General features: G+C 44.8%; 1 protein-coding gene across 1 annotated transcript in view; it reads left to right on the forward strand.

Moving 5' to 3' along the window:
• svild (supervillin d) overlaps positions 1–20,527 on the forward strand; it is a 96,584-nt gene that overhangs the window by 39,062 nt on the left and 36,995 nt on the right. The window contains exons 7-13 of the mRNA XM_083787412.1: positions 1,159–1,736; positions 3,030–3,165; positions 11,683–11,830; positions 14,292–14,363; positions 15,726–15,812; positions 19,171–19,351; positions 19,831–20,022. Of these exons, the coding sequence (XP_083643538.1) occupies positions 1,159–1,736; positions 3,030–3,165; positions 11,683–11,830; positions 14,292–14,363; positions 15,726–15,812; positions 19,171–19,351; positions 19,831–20,022 (1,394 nt within the window). The remainder of the gene's footprint in view (positions 1–1,158; positions 1,737–3,029; positions 3,166–11,682; positions 11,831–14,291; positions 14,364–15,725; positions 15,813–19,170; positions 19,352–19,830; positions 20,023–20,527) is intronic.

A 20,527-nucleotide genomic window follows, 5' to 3' on the forward strand; every position in this document is an offset into this window, starting at 1 on the left:
CATGTTCTTCTCAGCCATGTTCTGGTGTTTGTCAGCAAAGCAGACCACCTGGTCACTGCTGCCCCCCCCCCCCCCCCCCCCCCCGCGGAGAAACCTGTTGTTACTGAGCGTAATCACTACATTAATCTCATTTCAAACACAGCATGGTGTGTCTATCAAATAGCACTCATTTCACTTTTTTAAATGATTGTATAACATTAATGATACTAGCCCTTACCCGTTGTGAGATATTTGCCCACCCCACGGGGGGTACTGCGCCCTGGGTGCGTTTTTCCGCATTATTTATTCACTAATAAATTCATTATTAATCATGAATGTGTCAAACCGAAAAAAGGGCTTCGTTACGCCCTCCATATTCATATGGTCAATGCCTGTGTGAAAAGTGGGAGCGATTAGTGCAGGCAGTGAGGAGCTACGGCGTGTTTCTGACAGACAGACATGCAGACAGACATTCAGACATTGACTGAATTATAGTATGATGATGATGATGATGATGATAGAAGAATGCCATGGTTTCACGGCTGCCATGCTGTGGTCAGACATTGGCGGGACACGAACACTTTGGAGATTTGATCCGGAATAGGTTGGGATATCCTGACCTTCATGTGCTTGTCTGCCTTAATAGTAAAGTACATATCATTTGTTTTCCCTGAGTACTCTCAAGACACACGCACACACACACACACATCAGACCCACAATCTCTCTTCAACATAATAACATCACGTTGGAATGCAGTCACCTACTCAACAGTGGTAGATGTAATCAACACGTGTGTGTGTGTGTGTGTGTGTGTGTGTGTGTGTGTGTGTGCGTGTGTGTGTGTGTGTGTGTGGGTGTGGTGCAGTCTTACAGTGTAATTTGGAAGGACAGTTGCCCTGGGGGCAGGTGGAATAGAATACAATGATTGAATACTATTTCTCAGTACTGAATATGTACAGAGTACAGTACTATTGTTCAGTACTTGAACCCCAGTCAACAAATGACAGGGTAAATGGTCCAGTAAGTAGAGCAAAGAAAACAAAACGTAGTGACACTAGTACCATTAAGCGAGTGGATGCATTCCAACATAGCGACTGATTGCTGTTATCTATTCATTCTCTCATGGACACGAACAAAGGCGGCTAATCTTTATCTCTCCGTCTCTCTCTCTGTTACAGCCCCCGTCTCCTCGGCCCTCCGACAGAACTCCCCGCTTCACAAAGGACAGGTTCTCCTCTCCGCCGCCGTCCCCTCCCAGCCAGCTGCAGCGCCAGGACTCTGGGCCTCGCAGCATCAAGGGGATCCTCAAGAAGAGCCGCTCCACCAGCATGGAGTCGGACCACAGCGAGGGGTCGACGACGCCCGAGGGCGCTCCGTCCCAGCAGCCCGTTGGCCAACACGCCGACGACAAACAGGAGGACCCTTGGGAGGACGAGGAGGAGGAAGAGGAGGAAGAGGAGGAGGAGGAGAAAGGCGAGGAGGAAAGAGACGAAGATTCGGCGCTAATGGACGACAGCACCGACGGCGGGAGCTTCAGCCTCCCCAGGGAGGAGCGGGACGTCAGCGGCGGCGGTAGCAGCAGCAGCAGCAGCAGCAGCGGCGGGGACAGCCTGGAGGAGATGCGGAGCCCCTCGCCCGACGACGAGAGCCTGGAGGAGAGCAGCGCCTCCCTGGAGAAGACGCCGTCCGCGTCCGAGGACGGCGACGAGCCGGAGGGCAGCCCGGACGGGAGCACGAGCTCCGCGCTCAAACACCGGTCAGAATGCACGGCGTCATATCATACAGCACACATGCTACTTGACCCATTCTGACCTGAGATCAGATTCTAAAAATGTCTATTACATCCTGACAGTTTCATTATTAACCCATTCTGACCTGAGATCAGATTCTAAAAGTGTCTTCGATTTTTCAAAAATAGCAGACCTACAAGCTCGTATCGCGCCACTCGGTGGCGCGATATGAGCTTGTAGATCTGCTATTTGTCAATAGCTAAAGCATAACATGATGCCAACACCAAAATGGGTGCCCGGTCAGAATGGGTTAACCCATTCTCAGAATGGGTTAACCCATTCTGACCCATTCTGGTCAGAATGGGTCAGAATGGGTTAACCCATTCTGACCTGAGATCAGATTCATATGAGGTTTCCACTGGACACACACTGGTCTGATAAACCCATTCTGACCTGAGATCAGATTCTAAAAATGTCAGTCGTTCTTTCGATTTTTCTAAAATAGCAGACCTACAAGCTCGTAGCGCGCCACTCGGTGGCGCGCTATGAGCTTGTAGATCTGCTATTTTTCAAAAGCTAAAGCATAACATGATGCTAACGCCAAAATGGGTTCCCGTTCAGAATGGGTTGAAGAGCATCTATGTACAAATGAATGAACATAAATGAAGTCAACTTTTTGTTGAGTAGCCTGCACCGCTCAGTTCACACGGTTGCGATTCTTTTAGCTCTATGTATAATATGAAAGTGTGAGGTAAACTGATGGGAGTGAGGTAGATGGGATTTTTTGGGGGGAGAGGGGTGTTTTGGTTTTGGTTGATTGAATACTTTTATTAGTCAAAATTGTAAACGGCACAGCTCTGTAGTAAAACACTTGGCTAAATGGCTAAAAGGATAACACAGAAAAGTCCTGGGGATTTGTTTCCTTTGTGATCCCAGAGCTACACAACTTTTCCCAGGATTGTGCTGCTTGCCATTTGGAGATGTGTTGGCGGTTTTATCTACTGCGGGGGGGGGGGGGGGGGGGTCTTCTCCGAGGATGAGTGGTTGGAAGTTTCTCAGAGATCACAGGAAGACAGCTCTCACCCCAAATTAAGACTTCTGGAACCCTTCCCAATGTGCAAGGAACTTCAGAGCCAGCTTAAATCCATTCATCAGCCTCTACAAAAGAAGATTATCCCAAATCAATCTGATATACTAAGTAATGAAAGGACATACTGTACACACTGTAGGAGGGCTGCCTAGAAGTAAAAAAAAAAAAAAAAAGCGACAAATCTTCCTTTGACAGGACTAAAGTGTCTGTTATCCTGCTCTATTTGCAGAATGACGGAGTTAACTGGCGGAGAAGAAGAGTGGAAGAGCAAACTGAAGAAGCCCAAGCCTACAGAAGTGGTCCAGAAGTCCCTGGCTGATCGCTTCAACCAGCTTCATGACGCAGAGAACGCCTGGAAGAAAAAGGTATAGACCCCAACCCTGACCCCCCCCTTGTATTGCTGTGTGTTGGAATAGCCACCATCAACAGCGGGGTTAATACAAGCGATGATATAAAGCACCAAAAGCATCAAAATAGACACTTTTCTAATAACAAGGTGCTAGGTTTTGGTCCCGAGTCTGTCAGTGTGAGAGGCATGATAAATAGTACAGGGGTACCTCTCATTTTATTCAGACACTGATGACTCTGACCACATGTTGAGGCTTCCCCACAGTTAGAGGGAATGAATGAGTCATTGCTGGTGATGAGGGGAGGCCGGCTGCGCGCAGGAGACAGAGAGGGGTATGCTTTTCTCCCCTCCTCTGGCTGAATCAGCTTGTTTGTGGGAGTGGGAGGTGGGGGTGGGGAGGCAGGACTTGGGGGTGGAGGACTTGTAAAAGGAGGAGGATTTGGGAGTGGCGTTGATGCCAAATCCAGAGATCCGCAGCTTAAAGCCACTCTCCCAGCGAGGGGAGCAGCACGCCTCCGCCCCATAAAAATAAAATCCCACACTACGTACCTCCACCACCACCACACTGGTGTTTTTGGGTGTTCTCTGTGGGCACATCTGTTGCATGGGTTGTTCCTCACCCTCCGTTACTATTTCACCAACAAGGAATGCCTTCCCTTTTTAAAAGCTTCTCCCACTCGATCTGTTTCTTATTCAGATCTCACAGGCAATCTGCACTGCAATTCTTCCATGGCCATTGTTGACCAAGCTTGCTTTTTAAATTGGTCGTTTTGTTTGAGGCGAATCGTGTCACGTTTATTCACGTACGAGGACCCACTTCTTGGCTTGATGTCGAGCGACATCAGCGATTCTCTTGAGGGATTTTGGTTTGAGCTCATCTGCCTTCCAATGATGAGCTAACCGTAGGATAAATCCACTCGTATAGTCTGGCAAAGGCACATCTTAAACGTTTGCAGACAGCAAAGAAATTCCAAACAAATCCCCGCAAATTGTCAGCTGAATACCGAAAAATGAAGTCATCTGTACTGGCCGTCTCCTTTATGACAAATCCAATGCTAAAACCATAAACTCAGCGCTATTCCACTCACTGCACCAAAAAAATGCTCCTAATTGGGTACGCCTGAGGAAAGGCCAAGCTCGCCTTCCAAAAATGTTTGTGGATTTGTTCTTTTAATCTGTCAAAGATCATTGCCAGTGTCATTGGTCCGGAATGCACAGTGCTACTGAAATACGCTGATATTAGTGCTGTGGCAAACTATGTAATGCAGTGGTGACCTACAATTCACGTGTATGAAAATAATAAGCATTAGGTCATTTTACCCATAAGAAGAGTTTCCTCGTTTTGCTTGCAGATTTAATTGATTGCCAAGAAAACACGTGTTTTTTAGTGACTATCCTGAAACTTGTTGTGCAGGGGTCTATTGCCCCTGCATCCGTCTGTAACGAGAAGGATCTCGCATTAGGAAAGCACGTTTTTTTACATTAAGGACAAACTGGAGCCTGGTCTCATACAAAGCTGGGGCGTTGCACTGTTCTTCAGTTGATGTCGGAGGACTGCATGGCACGCACCATGGCCACCTTCTCCCACCCGCTCCAGATGTTTCCCGTTACAACATTTTCAAAGTCTTTTCTTTTCACAACTCATATGTTTCAATGAAGCAAGGCCTTGTTATTGGAAATTATATTCCCCAAAAATGTGGGCGTTTTTTCCTTTTGAGCGACAGCTGTTTATAATAAGCCGTCACTTTTTTTTTGTTTTTACTGGCAACCTGAAGCTTTACCCACACACTTTACGTCAAAGGCTTCTCGCCGCGCAGGCAAAAAGAACCAATGTCGTTCACTGAACATGTGCAGGTCATGCTTCAGGTATGAGAGTCATGTGCCTGACATCTGTCCACGGTGCTGTTCAGTGTTCACAGTCCACGGTGCTGTTCACAGTCCATGACTATTCCTTTTTTTTCTTTCTTTTTTTCTTTGCCCGAGTACAATAACGGTGACCTCATTGCTATAATTATTCACAATCCCCCTGTAAGCCATGAGAACCAATTGTTGTGTCCCGGCCTTGCAGGTCCCCTTTGGGCACTGTCAGCCATCACAACTTGAGACGGCTGGTTGAAAATTATGTCCCTAGTGTGTTGCTTCCCGGGAAATGTCTTTGAGATAATGAATGCACTTACGGGTGGGTGGGTGGTGGTGGGGGGGGGGGGGGGGGTGGGGGGTGGCATATACACAGGGTAATGGTGATGTGTGCCAGAGGCCTCTTGCTATTTTTAAAGGCACAGTTTGCGGTATCATCTGCCCGTTCATGTTCAAGAGTTCTTTCTGTGGTAGAGCAAAATGTCGTACTCATAATAATGCACGTTCTTATTTTTTTTCCCAACCCTTACATAGTCCTACAGAACATACGTTGTAATTAGGCGTTGCCCATTGTTTCCGTTAATCAGTTCGCATTGCATCACATTTTGCGCTTGCATCACGACTACTGGGGGTTTCCAATCACCTCGTTAGTATAGTAAGCGCATTATGGTCACAGTGTGAGTACAGACGCACCGTTTATGTTTTGGATGGTCAAAATCTGGTCTTTCCCTTTTTAGTAGTCTGACCTAGATAGTCAAATCTTCAGTGTTCATTTAACACGTAAGGATATTGCAGTACAGGTTTCAAATGACCCCCTCATTGCTTCTTTGATCTACCCATGCTGGATACTAGGGATGCACCGATCCGATACTCGTATCGGAGATCGGCGCCGATCCAGGCTAAAATTCTAGATCGGGTATCGGATCGGTGGCCGATCCATTATCCGATCCGATCCGATAATTATGTGTAATTACAGTATGAAAACAACTCTACCTCCTCTGTGACACAGCAGTGTAGTATTGACAGTATAACATGTGGAATGCAGCCAGGCTAGCCTGCGCACACATTAACCTGGTCTAATTGTTGCACAGTTATTTAATAAATAATTCAGTGCATTTATATCTGTGTTTGTTACATTTTGTTTTACAAAGTTGGGAAAGTAATGTTTAAGTCTAGCCTTGATGTTGCCTTACACAAAATAATGATTCCAGACTCCACACAGTGAGGCATACAGCTTAATAGGTTATTACGTTTCTTTGTGGGGGGTATCGGATCGGTACTCTGTATCGGCAGATACTGGACCCCCATGTATCGAAATCGGTATCGAATGCCAAAAAGCCGGATCGGTGCATCCCTACTGGAAACTCTCTTCACTCCAGCTGGGACTCTCTAGGATGGATCTCTAAGCTGCCCTCCTCTTCCTCTTTTCCTCTCCAGCCCTACCTCGCCCTTCCTCCTCTTTTCCCCCCCAGTTTCCTTCCTTTTCCTCTCCAGCCTTCACCTCCAGGCTCTACCTTATATACCCTTTTGACTTTGCCACCCACCCGTCAACCTATGCTAGTCTCTTCAGGTGAGTGAGTGTGTGTGTGTGCGCGCGTGCCTGCATGTGCACTGTAAGTAAATGTGTCTTGCATGTATATATATATATACCTTTTCGCATGGTCCTCCTTGACATGAGCTCTTTTTTCCTTTGTCTTTCTCTGTATCCGAGCTGTGATCACTCTCATCTCCGAACCCGCGCACACCTCGGCGTTGACAACACTATTTGCTTTTCATTACGCGATTGTGGTTGTATGGTAGATATCTGTGTCTGTGGTTTTGGCCCGTGGCGCTGCCTGTAGTGAAGCAGGGCAGAGTAAAGTGGTTTCCTGTAGGGCGTTTTGAGGCCCAGTGCCTCGGCTCCGCGCTCCTCTCCTGTCTCTTGGGTCCTGTCAGGCCAAGGTATTTCCCCTCTCTGATAGACTCCAGACTCCAGTTATAGCCAGAGCTGAGCTTCAGCAGAGCTGAGCTTTCTGGCTTTAACGGGGGGGGGGCTTGGCAGTGTTTGTGAGCGTGTGTGCCTTAGAGATAGTGGCACCATAATGGACACTCCAACTGTACTGCTGTGTGTTCATCTATTTTTGATGGGACTGAAAACAAACACCACTCAGTACGGCTGCCCTGCAGTCTGTTATGCCTGCACTGTGTATTTGTTATAGATAGTACTGTGTGTGTGTGTGTGTGTGTGTGTGTGTGTGTGTGTGTGTGTGTGTTTGTGTGTCTCTCTCTCACAGTGAAGAGAAACAGAAGCATGATGTAGGTCTATATACTGTTTGCACACTTCTGCATGTTCTTGCATTCATATATGGTCAAACCAGCACTTAAGATTCCTCAGACCTATTATGACCATTATTGAAGCTCAGAGTTAAACTGAAAGGATCCAGTCATGGAGCAGAGGCATATCTCCAACAGCATCTAGTACTGCTACTGTATGTACAGTGTACAGTACAGGGGCCTCCATTTCATGTAATGCATGCACGTTTGCGTGTACGGTGAATTGCATTTAGTCGAGAATGTCATCACGAGTAAGTAACATGCAATGAATTCTGATTAGGCAGTGGTTACTATAAATGGATACATCGGTTGTTGGTGCAGCCGTGCAGGGATCAAACTTCGGGAATGTCGGGAATTCTCTTTTTAACAACACTTTTTGGGGCCAGTTGACGCAATAGATAAATGATATTCATAAAAATCTCAGACATTTGACTTGTGATTATGACTGTTCTTTTCGTAAATGAATGCCCTACTACGGCCTACTTCATCATGCTACTGTGACAGACAAAAGTAGCATGCTACTAAAAATGTGGTGCATCTTTTGGAATTGGAATCCTAAAAAGTAATAGTTATTCATGTATTAAAGGGATTGTGACATTAAAAAAAAAGGTTTTGGAATTGTTCTTATTTTTTAGGTTTTCTAAGCTCAATTGCACCCAAAAAACCTGAACTTTTAACATTCAGTAGACTTTCTGTGGTCTGGGGTTTTCTGGCTCAAACAGGTGCTCTGATTTGCCGGCAGTTTGTGATGTAAGAGCCTGCAAATCCCATATATTATGTCAATGGGATTTGCCAGCAGATGTCACTGTTTTCACTGTCTTGCCTGTTTTCATTGTAGCTCAAAAGGCTTCCAAACCCCAAAGAAAACTCCAGACCACAGAAAATCCACTGAATGTTCAAAGTTCAGGATTTTGGGGTGTAATTGAGGTCATAAAACCTAAAAGAAAAACGAAAAATAAAAATGAATGTCATAAAACCTTTAACTTGGAGTTAATGTTTTCCTAAGGTCCTCTACAGAGAACAGTTTCTATATCTATATATGTTGTCATTATAACGTTTAGGTTACCGTTATATATGAAAAAAGCCTAATGGACAGGTCTACAGGAATTACTCAAAATATTATATTTATTGAGTCTCTAGAAGACGTCAGCATTTTTTATTTTTTATGAAGCCAAGAGCCTGTTACTAATCATGAAAAGTGACGCTAATTGTGTTTAGTAAAACCACTTTAATGGCAGAGAGCTTACTGTTGTCACGCCTCACCACTGCTGTTCTCAATCCGCGTTGACATCGTGGCCTCAGCTGTGGATTCATCACGTAATCCATCGCTGTTGGCCTCTTGTCACGCCGCTCGCTGACATCTTTGACTGTTTACGCTGCCTCTTCAGAGCCCTGAGCGCTACGTGAGCGTGAGCAGACCTCCCCAGATCAACAGTCTCTACAGCCACTTTGATGAGTGCTTCTGAGGAGCAGATCACACCCATCCATCACATGGCTGTCCTGCTCCCCTTTACCCATTAAGACCTTAGGCCGATTCTACACATAAATCAGGCCTTCTCAAACCTTTTTTGTGCCAAGGAGCAAATAAGGACCCCCTGCAAAATGTGCCATGTATTTGGCCGCGGACCCCCCATCTTAACCCATTCTGACCTGAGATCAGATTCATACGAGGTTTCCGCCGGACACACACTGGTCTGATGAACCCATTCTGACCTGAGATCAGATTCTAAAAATGTCAGTCGCTCTTCGATTTTTCAAAAATAGCAGACCTACAAGCTCGTATCGCGCCACTCGGTGGCGCGATATGAGCTTGTGGATCTGCTATTTTTCAATAGCTAAAGCATAACATGATGCCGACACCAAAATGGGTGCCCGTTCAGAATGGGTTAAAATGTTTTGTGCCAGGGATTTATGTATCTTATTATCTTTACCCGTATCCTTTGTGATTCACGTTAACCACTTCAGAATGAGCGAAACTAGTTGGATCTACAAGCCGACAACGTGTCGCAGCGCGACACAAGTTACCTAGCGTGTTAGCTTGAACATCTGTTATTTGTAATATGAAATGAAGCTTATGCAACTGTTTCTTCACCACTTCTTCCCCCATTGTTTCATTTTGTTTGCAGCGGCGGAGCCATGTGTTTTATATTTCTCAGCCGAGACAATTTAGCGACATGGTTTGATTGAGCAAAATGTGTCATTACATTCCCCATTAATCAAACAACAGAACGCATATCTGTCTCCTCTACTGTGGTTGCTGCTTGCGTCCAAGGCTGTCTTGGTTCAGGAATCGGCAGGCCTGGTATATTAGCCCATTCTGACCGGGCATCCATTTTGGTGTCAGCATCATGTTATGCTTTAGCTATTTAAAAATAGCAGATCTACAAGCTCATATCGCGCCACCGAGTGGCGCGATACGAGCTTGTAGGTCTGCTATTTTTTTTAACTCGAAGAGCGACTGACATTTTTTGAATCTGATCTCGGGTCAGAATGGGTTCATCAGACCAGTGTGTGTCCGGCGGAAACCTCGTATGAATCTGATCTCAGGTCAGAATGGGTTAGATCCCATGAATAGCTTTGTCGTCGGCGAAAGCGTAAACGACGGCAGCCGCTGTAAATACAGTAAAAACACGTCGTGGACATTTAAACAGTGGAATATATCATTAATAACTGTGAAAGTGCTCCTGGGCTGCAGTGGGAACCGGGGAGCCTCCGGAGTACAGCCATGGTAATGCATTTTTAATGGTGGAATTCAAGAAACATCAGGCGGAGTAAATCACTGTGAGAAATGGCCAACAGACACGTGTTTGATGGATGAACCACAGTCCACAGTTATGTTTTGGGGGTCTTTTATTTTCTCTTTATCTCTCTCTGTTTTTCTACCGAGACCCAAAGTTGATGGTGTTTTTGATGGTAAGAATGAGTTTTGACTGATGAAGTACAGAGTGGGTGGTTTTTCTCTCAGCGTTTATATACAGTACATAGTGCAGAAATCAGCAGATCTTTGTCATGTTGCTACATTACATTTCCCTTCCGTCAGTCCCAGCAGACGGGAGTCTTTGTTTTGTGTTTGTCCACAAACACAAAACACAAAACTCTCTCTATCGCTCAATGAATACAATGGAAAGTGGTAAAAAAAAAAAAAATGGTTGTGGATGGCCCATTACTGACTGCATTTATTCATTTTGCTTTATTTATATACAGTACATGTGCAGAAATCAGCAGATCTTTGTCATGTTGCTACATTACATTTCCCTTCCTTCAGTCCCAGCAGACGGGAGTCTTTGTTTTGTGTTTGTCCACGCTCTCTATCGCTCAATGAATAAAATGGAAAGTGGTTAAAAAAGAAAATGGTTGTGGATGGCCCATTACTGACTGCATTTATTCATTTTGCTTTATTTAACCCATTCTGACCTGAGATCAGATTCATACGAGGTTTCCGTCGGACAAACACTGGGTCTGATGAACCCATTCTTTTTTTTTTTTTTTTTTAAGATATTTTTTTGCGGCTTACGCCTTTTATTGATTTTTTAAGGGACAGATAGTAGGCTGACAGGAAACGGGAGAGAGATGGGGGGATGACATGCGGTAAAGGCCGTGTCGGGTCCGGGAGTCGAACCCGCGGCACACCGCGACTGGATCACCAGTCCGGTGCCCAGACCGTTACGCTACGGCCTGGGCCTGATGAACCCATTCTGACCTGAGATCAGATTCTAGAAATGTCAGTCGCCCTTCGATTTTTCAAAAATAGCAGACCTACAAGCTCGTATCGCGCCACTCGGTGGCGCGATATGAGCTTGTAGATCTGCTATTTTTCAATAGCTAAAGCATAACATGATGCCGACACCAAAATGGGTGCCCGGTCAGAATGGGTTAACCACTTGTTTAACCACTTAAGTCCTATATACTATGCTGAATAATAATCTAATAATGCATGTCTGGTGCATATAATATGCTTAAATTTACTTCACTGACATCCAAACCAGTAGGTGCCCTAGTACCCACCACCAGCGTGAGGGTCTATATTTCTCAAAGGAAGAGTGTAGGGAGACCACCACCAAACACTGCAGATGTGCTAGTTTCATTGTGTTGGCCATACAGATTGGTTAAAATGATGTTTTATTCATTAAAGTGACTTTTTTCCGACCGATTACGCAACCCATCTAGACGTGAATTAGTTGACATTTTGTTTTGTTTTTGGCACGTTCCTATAAGCCGATACATTTGATGAGCTGCAGTGGTACCCTATGGAGACACAAAGAGTATCTCTTTAAAAATAAATCCAGGATTGTAGCGTCAGTAGTTTGACAATGCCAATGCCAGTAAGAGTGATGGGTGTCATGTTGTGTCGGTGGTGTGTCAGAAGTCCAGCTCCGACGTGGAGACCAAGACGTCTCTGGCCGACCGGATGAAGATCCTGCAGGAGAAGGAGGAGGCGTGGAAGAGCCGAGGGAAAGGAGCCGCCAATGACTCCACGCAGTTCACTGTGGCTGGACGCATGGCCAAGAGAGGTAGAGCTACAGTAACTCTCTCTCTCTCTCTCTCTCTCTCTCTCTCTCTCTGATGAACCAATGACTCCACGCAGTTCACTGTGGCTGGACGCATGGCCAAGAGAGGTAGAGCAACAGTAACTCTCTCTCTCTCTCTCTCTCTCTCTCTCTCTCTCTGATGAACCAATGACTCCACGCAGTTCACTGTGGCTGGACGCATGGCCAAGAGAGGTAGAGCAACAGTAACTCTCTCTCTCTCTCTCTCTCTCTCTCTCTGATGAACCAATGACTCCACTCAGTTCACTGTGGCTGGACGCATGGCCAAGAGAGGTAGAGCAACAGTAACTCTCTCTCTCTCTCTCTCTCTCTCTCTGATGAACCAATGACTCCACGCAGTTCACTGTAGCTGGACGCATGGCCAAGAGAGGTAGAGCAACAGTAACTCTCTCTCTCTCTCTCTCTCTCTCTCTGATGAACCAATGACTCCACGCAGTTCACTGTAGCTGGACGCATGGCCAAGAGAGGTAGAGCAACAGTAACTCTCTCTCTCTCTCTCTCTCTCTCTCTGATGAACCAATGACTCCACGCAGTTCACTGTGGCTGGACGCATGGCCAAGAGAGGTAGAGCAACAGTAACTCTCTCTCTCTCTCTCTCTCTCTCTCTCTGATGAACCAATGACTCCACGCAGTTCACTGTAGCTGGACGCATGGCCAAGAGAGGTAGAGCAACAGTAACACTCTCTCTCTCTCTCTCTCTCTCTCTCTCTCTGTCTGATGAGCCATGGTGTAACCATCTCACTCTGCATCAGTGTTGTTTTCGTCGACTAAAACTTAAGACGAAAAATGTTCGTCGACTACCTTTTTCCACTGAAGAAAACTAAATGGAAACTAAATTAAAACTGTGCTATGGTGACTAAAACTAAGACTAAATATACTGACAATTTCGTCAACAAATAAAAACTAGACTAAAATGTTAGGAAGGGACTAGTGGACAACAGATCCAGTATAAGTCATTTTACACTTGGTTGCATGCTGAAAATAGCCGATCTACAAGCTCACAGCGCGTCGCGCTGCGACGCGTTGTGAGCTTGTAGATCGGCTATTTTCAGCAAGTGTAAAATAAATCATTATGACGGCAACAAGGCCCGCAAAAATACATTTTAGTCGACTAAATCACCTGTAGATTTAGTTGACTAAAATCTTATGACATTTAATCGACTAAAACTAGACTAACACTAATTCATTCCAGGTGACTAAAATGTGACTAAGACTAAGTGAAAACTATTCAGGAGACTATGACTAAAACTAAAATAGAAATTCGCTGCCAAAAACAACACTGCTCTGCATCTTCCGATACATTATCTGTGCATTAGTGTGTTCTGTTCAACGTGGACCAGTGATGTGGTCTACTCTAGAGCACTCTAGGACCCATGTGTGGGTCGCAGAAACATTTGTATGGTTCCCTTGTTTTTTTTGTTTCCTACATTTAGTTTTTAATTATTATTTCATTCAAAATATTTACAAAAAAAACATTTGTGAAAAAGTTCAATCATTTCAGGAAGAAAGAAAAGAAAAATCAAAGAAATCCCATGAATTGGATTAGAAAACAAATGTTTAGCAGTGAAAATTGCAGATCTACAGTACAAGCTCACAACGAAGCGCGAAGCGGAGTGGTGCGTTGTGAGCTTGTAGATCTGCTATTTTCACTAGTGTGGGTCCCGGGAGAATGTTTAATTTCCGTTTTGGGTCAAACGTTTGGGAACCACTACTCTAGAAGTGCTTACGTTTACAACTAATGGCCGCATCCTTTGCAATGGTCTTTGTAGTCCTGTGGACATTGAAACTACACAACACTATGCGGTAGATAGTGAGTCATAATATCACACAACAGGAATGTGCAGGAAATCCGCAGATCTTTGTCAAATTATTGCAAATTACAGACTCAATTACAGGACACGGTGGCCATAGCTGAGTGGGCATAGAGAGGACATCTGGGAATCCTAACTGACCCCAGTTCAACCCAACAGTCTGCACAGTCCGTGTGTCGGAAGTGTCCTGTTTCTGCAGACAAATGTCACAATGAGCAAATGTGCACTGATGTCAAATACCCCAAAGGCTATAATTATATGACACATCGTCAGCCAATGAAAGAATGACATCAGTATGAATCTATGTATCTTTTGTACTTTGTCAGTGCCGTGGAAGTTTATCCCATTCTGAACGGGAACCCATTTTGGTGTCCGCATCATGTCGTGCTTTTAGCTATTGAAAAATAGCAGATCTACAAGCTCATAGCGCGCCACCGAGTGGCGCGCTACGAGCTTGTAGGTCTGCTATTTTTGAAAAGTCGAAGAACGACTGTTCATTTTTTAGAATCTGATCTCAGGTCAGGAATGGGTTAATCAGACCAGTGTGTGTCCAGTGGAAACCTGGTATGAATCTGATCTCAGAGTGACGTGATGATGTTGTTGTGTTCCACCAGGGCTGGTGTCAGATGAGTCTCCTCTCATCCACCTCAAGAAGTCTTCTGCTACACCTGTGAAGCCACAAGAAGGTACTGGTATATATATATATATATATATATATATATATATATATATATATATATTTTTTAGGGATATAAATATATCAGATAATTGTTGGAAAAATACACATCGTTGCTGTCAGGTGGAAACCTTGTATGTCCAAAACTCTTCCTTTGTCATTACTATTTCAACATTTTGAAAATAGCTGATCTACAAGTAGTAATTTACATAACTACTTAACCCATTCTGACCGGGCACCCATTTTGGTGTTGGCATCATGTCATGCTTTAGCTATTTAAAAATAGCAGATCTACAAGCTCATATCGCGCCACCGAGTGGCGCGATACGAGCTTGTAGGTCTGCTATTTTTGAAAAATCGAAGAGCGACTGACATTTTTAGAATCTGATCTCAGGTCAGAATGGGTTCATCAGGACCAGTGTGTGTCCGGCGGAAACCTCGTATGAATCTGATCTCAGGTCAGAATGGGTTAAGCCTATTTTGTGGGGCGCCCGCTGGCCCAAGTGGTCCAGGCGCGTGCCTGACGGCGTGTCGCGTGTTCGAGTCCCGTTCATGACGACCCACTGCATGTCTCTCCCCTTCTCTCTCTCTCTCCCTCTTTCCTGTCCATCTTCACTTGATGCTATCCATAAAATAAAAAAACTATTTTGTATTTTCCAAAATGTAAAAAAAAATACTAATTGAGATGGTCAAATGTTTTGCCCTGAACAAAGCGAGGCCGGGAAAGGCCCGGGTCGGATCATTTTGCTGTTTTTGTCATTTCCCATACTCTCTCCACTGTCACTGTAGTCAAATAAAGGCTTAAAGGGATTGTGACATTTAAAAAAAGGTTTTGGAATTGTTCTTGTTTTTTTTAGGTTTTCTAATCTCAATTGCACCCAAAAAACATGAACTTTTAACATTCAGTAGATTTTCTGTGATCTGGGGTTTTCTGGCTCAAACAGGTGCTCTGATTTGCCGGCAGTAAGTGACATCACTTACTGCAAATCCCATATGTCAATGGGATTTGCCAGCAGATGTCACTGTGTTGCCTGTTTTCATTGTAGCTCAAAAGGCCCAAAAAACCCCAAAGAAAACTTCAGACCACAGAAAATCCACTGAATGTTCAAAGTTCAGGTTTTTTGGGTGTAATTGAGGTCATAAAACCTAAAAGAAAAAAGAAAAATAAATGAAAATGAATGTCATAAAACCTTTAAATAAAAAAGCAAATCTACAAGCTCACATTATTTGTTGTAATGCAAGCTTGCAGATTCACAAATTGCTCAAATGTGTGAAAAAACACATGCACAATAATGGCATGCCCCAAAATGGGGACCCCAGGTTGTGAAAGCGGCTAACGCAACATTGTTGCCTGGTTCTTTGCTTTGGACAGAGATCTCCACGAGAAGTGATGTCAAGGTGGAAGGGGATAAACGGCTGGACAAGCTCGAGTCCTTCCTGGACAAACTCCATAATAAAGGTACCGTATGACTCCGTTTTGAAATCGCTGCCAGTGAAAAGGACATTATAGTGGTGAACTCAATGTTACTTCCACTTTTGGCTTTCACATCCATAACGTGACCCTCGTTCCAAAGTTCAATTTCCTGTATTCGCCGTGCAGAAATTATAGTCAATTTTAGTGAATATTAGTGATTTAATAATTCATGTGAATAAAGATGAGACATTTACTTGGTATTACAGCATCAAAACACTCTAGCCAATGGATATGCCACGTACTGTATATAATATATTCAACTTTATATATTTTCCCCCGACATGGTGTCATTCAGTGAATATCATGGTGTATGTGTTAATACACTATACCGTGTGACTTTGAATTGGCATATAACCCTGATTAGCCACTGAAACCCTATTCTTGGTTAACCGGAGTCCCTCTGGCAGGTGGAGCGGAATCCCTTCACGACGGACGACGTACGTCGCGACGTATATTTTTCCGTCGCAACGTATATTAGAGTACGTCCTGGCGTAAATATCAATTCGTCCCGGCAGAACGGACTCGTCGCGGCTATATCTACCCGTTTGCGACGTAATAGGTTGACTATTATTTTCCGTCGCGCCAGAACGGGACTCGTCGCAGCTATATCTACCCGTTGTGGCGTGAGCTGGACTCGTCGCGGCAGAACGTGACTCGTCGTGACTATATCTACCCGTTTGCGACGTGCGCCTCGCCGGTCCGGTCTCCAGGCGAGCCTGCGTCCTTCATATATTTTTTTTTCTGCTCTCGTTGGACTTAACTTTAAAAGTCCAATGGAACACCTCTTTGTAACGGGCCGCTGTAGTATAGTGGTGTAATCCCTCGCCTCTCTATTCTTTTTTGCTGAGGACGCTGGTTCAATTCCCGCTCGCGGCAGACCAAAATTATTATATTTTAGACAGACACACAGACAGACAGACAGACAGACTGCCTGTCTGCCTGCCTGTCTGCCTGCCTACTGTATTGTAAATAATGTATTCATTCCATACGGCTATTTTTTTTTAATATAAAAACTTTTGTCTTTCGCGCGATTCGAACCAGCGTCGTCAGCACCAAAACATTGAGAGGCGAGTGATTAAACCGCTAGACTACAGCGGCCATACGTTACAAAGAAGTGTTTCATTGGACTTATAAAGACAATAGCACCCAGCTGCAGTCTCGCAAGGGGAGGGACCGGAAGTGCTTTTATTTCCGGCTTCCACGTGCACAAGCGCACATACACGCACGCGAAATATAATGCAATATGTAATAATCAGCTCATACATTATAAAGACATTATTGCATTATGAAGTTTTATTACAGTATGAGTCGCCTATGTGGAGGTTCTTAATGTAACACATTATTACATTATAGAAAAATCTATTAAGTTATGTGCTCGTCTTTTAATTACATTATGAGCTGATTATTACATTATGAGGTCAGATGTAGAGTTGCTGGCCGCCTCTGCTCCATATATGGAGATCTAGGTGATGATCCAGTCTTTTCAATGTATGGCTATCCAGGGTTTGATGAGGTCAGTGTCGGGATCTTATATCATATGGAAACGGCCATATATGGTGGTGTGACGTGTCATGAGGCGTGACCATATATGGAGGCATGACACGAGGCGTGACATGACACACTTACTGACTGACTGACGGGAAATGCAGGTTTTCATAGTAAATTAAATGCATATGGTCGTGTGTCTGTGGTCTATGGTCTGGACATGGTGTGTGTGGGACAGGGGTACGGGGTTATAGCAACTTATTACATTACTTAAATGCCTTGATATCATTATGTTATAATCGACCATATAGGCCTAGCCTATTATTGCATATCATTTTATTATTGTTAGATTTGCATTTCTTCAAATATGCACACTTATACCACCAACTAATAAGCTTTCAATTAAAATATTACCTACAACAAACTACTTCAAATTTTTCCAAACCGACCACGTAATTATGTTTAAGCACAGATGGTACTATATACACCCGGCATTTAAGCGCGCACCAGCAAGTGCGTGTCGTGCACGCGCATTATATTTCGCGTGCGTGTATGTGCGCTTGTGCACGTGGAAGCCGGAAATATAAAAGCACTTCCGGTCCCTCCCCTTGCGAGACTGCAGCTGGGTGCTATTGTCTTTATAAGTCCAATGAAACACTTCTTTGTAACGTATGGCCGCTGTAGTCTAGCGGTTTAATCACTCGCCTCTCAATGTTTTGGTGCTGACGACGCTGGTTCGAATCGCGCGAAAGACAAAAGTTTTTATATTAAAAAAAAATAGCCGTATGGAATGAATACATTATTTACAATACATTAGGCAGGCAGACAGGCAGGCAGACAGGCAGTCTGTCTGTCTGTCTGTCTGTGTGTCTGTCTAAAATATAATAATTTTGGTCTGCCGCGAGCGGGAATTGAACCAGCGTCCTCAGCAAAAAAGAATAGAGAGGCGAGGGATTACACCACTATACTACAGCGGCCCGTTACAAAGAGGTGTTCCATTGGACTTTTAAAGTTAAGTCCAACGAGAGCAGAAAAAAATATATATGAAGGACGCAGGCTCGCCTGGAGACCGGACCGGCGAGGCGCACGTCGCAAACGGGTAGATATAGTCGCGACGAGTCACGTTCTGCCGCGACGAGTCCAGCTCACGCCACAACGGGTAGATATAGCTGCGACGAGTCCCGTTCTGGCGCGACGGAAAATAATAGTCAACCTATTACGTCGCAAACGGGTAGATATAGCCGCGACGAGTCCGTTCTGCCGGGACGAATTGATATTTACGCCAGGACGTACTCGAATATACGTTGCGACGGAAAAATATACGTCGCGACGTACGTCGTCCGTCGTGAAGGGATTTCGCTGTCTCTCCCCTCTGGGCTCTGTCCCAGTTTCTGTTTTCCGTTGTACATATACATCTTCTTCGCAGAAAATAGCAGATCTACAGCTCACAATGTGATGCTTTGTGAGCTTGTACATCTGCTATTTTCTTGTGCGCGTCCAGAATACGGATGCTGGGGTTTTAACCCATTTTGGGTGGGGACCCCTTTTGGTGTTAGCATTTACGCTATGCTTTAGCTATTGAAAAATAGCAGATCTACAAGCTCATAGCGCGCCACCGAGTGGCGCGCTACGAGCTTGTAGGTCTGCTATTTTTGAAAAATCAAAGAACGACTGACATAGAAACATAGCTTTTTCTAGAAAACCGTCATTTTCAAACAGACATTTTTAGAATCTGATCTCAGGTCAGAATGGGTTAAGAGGTTAAAACATTACGGTATGAAATCGCAACATCTTCCAAGGCATTCTCAGTTGACTCTTCCTGTTTTCCTGCCTTTTCCCTCCCCGGCGGCGGGTTCAGGCGTGAGTTCCAGCAGGACGTCCACCATCGAGGTGACGGCAGAGACGGAGAAGGAGGTCATGACCCTGGACGACGAGGAGACGTTCGGCAGCTTCTACAAGGCCATCTCCCCCACGGCGCTCAACTCCAGCGTCACTATGACAGAGGAGGACCTGGGCCAGATTGCACCTGGTACCCCCATGTAGGTTCACGATGATCAGTCGAATGCATACATAATACCACCATGTAGGTTATAGGGTTATTTCACTTTCAAATGAAACAAACGATGGGACGCGATTTTTTTCCATTCATTTTCTTTTTTTTTATATTGTTGTTAATGTTGATTTAATTTGAAGTGAAATATCCCAGTGTAGGTTTATGATAATAATTCAAAAACACCCCCAATACCCCATTAACCCATTCTGACCGGGCACCCATTTTGGTGTCAGCATCATGTTATGCTTTAGCTATTGAAAAATAGCAGATCTACAAGCTCATATCGCGCCACCGAGTGGCGCGATACGAGCTTGTAGGTCTGCTATTTTTGACAAATGGAAGAGCGACTGACATTTTTAGAATCTGATCTCAGGTCAGAATGGGTTCATCAGGTCCAGTGGAAACCTCGTATGAATCTGATCTCAGGTCAGAATGTTAATGTTGATTTAATTTGAATTGAAACAGGCTGACCTCCGCCGTGACGGAGCACAAGCGAGCTGTGCGTCCGGCCAGGAGGAACCAGGGCTCCAGGAACCCCCTGAGGGCCTTGGCCGCCCGCAACGACATCCGCCAGGTCTACACCGAGCAGAGGCTCAACGTGGCCAGCCTGGAGACCAAGAGGATACAAGTGGAGAGGAGTAAGTACTTCCTCCTCGCGTGACCTGACGCTCTTAACCCATTCTGACCTGAGATCAGATTCATACGAGGTTTCCGCCGGACACACACACTGGTCTGATGAACCCATTCTGACCTGAGATCAGATTCTAAAAATGTCAGTCGCTCTTCGATTTTTCAAAAATAGCAGACCTACAAGCTCGTATCGCGCCACTCGGTGGCGCGATATGAGCTTGTAGATCTGCTATTTTTAAATAGCTGAAGCATAACATGATGCTGACACCATAATGGGTGCCCGGTCAGAATGGGTTAATCCAGAGCGATTCACAGTAACAAAAACATGGTAATACATCGTATACATCAAAACGTCATCATGAATCGTACGTAAGCTAAAGAACCTAACGGTGGAATATAATATGAATGAAACTATGCAAGTATGCATATATACTATAGAGCAGGGTTCCCCAATTAGCGGCCTGCGCGCCATCTGCGGCCCGCGGAGCGCCCCCTTGTGGCCCACGGAAGAATTTTGAAAAAAAGAAAAAAA

The sequence above is a fragment of the Protomyctophum parallelum genome (genome assembly GCF_964188405.1).
Source record: "Protomyctophum parallelum genome assembly, chromosome: 17".
NCBI lineage: Eukaryota > Metazoa > Chordata > Actinopteri > Myctophiformes > Myctophidae > Protomyctophum > Protomyctophum parallelum.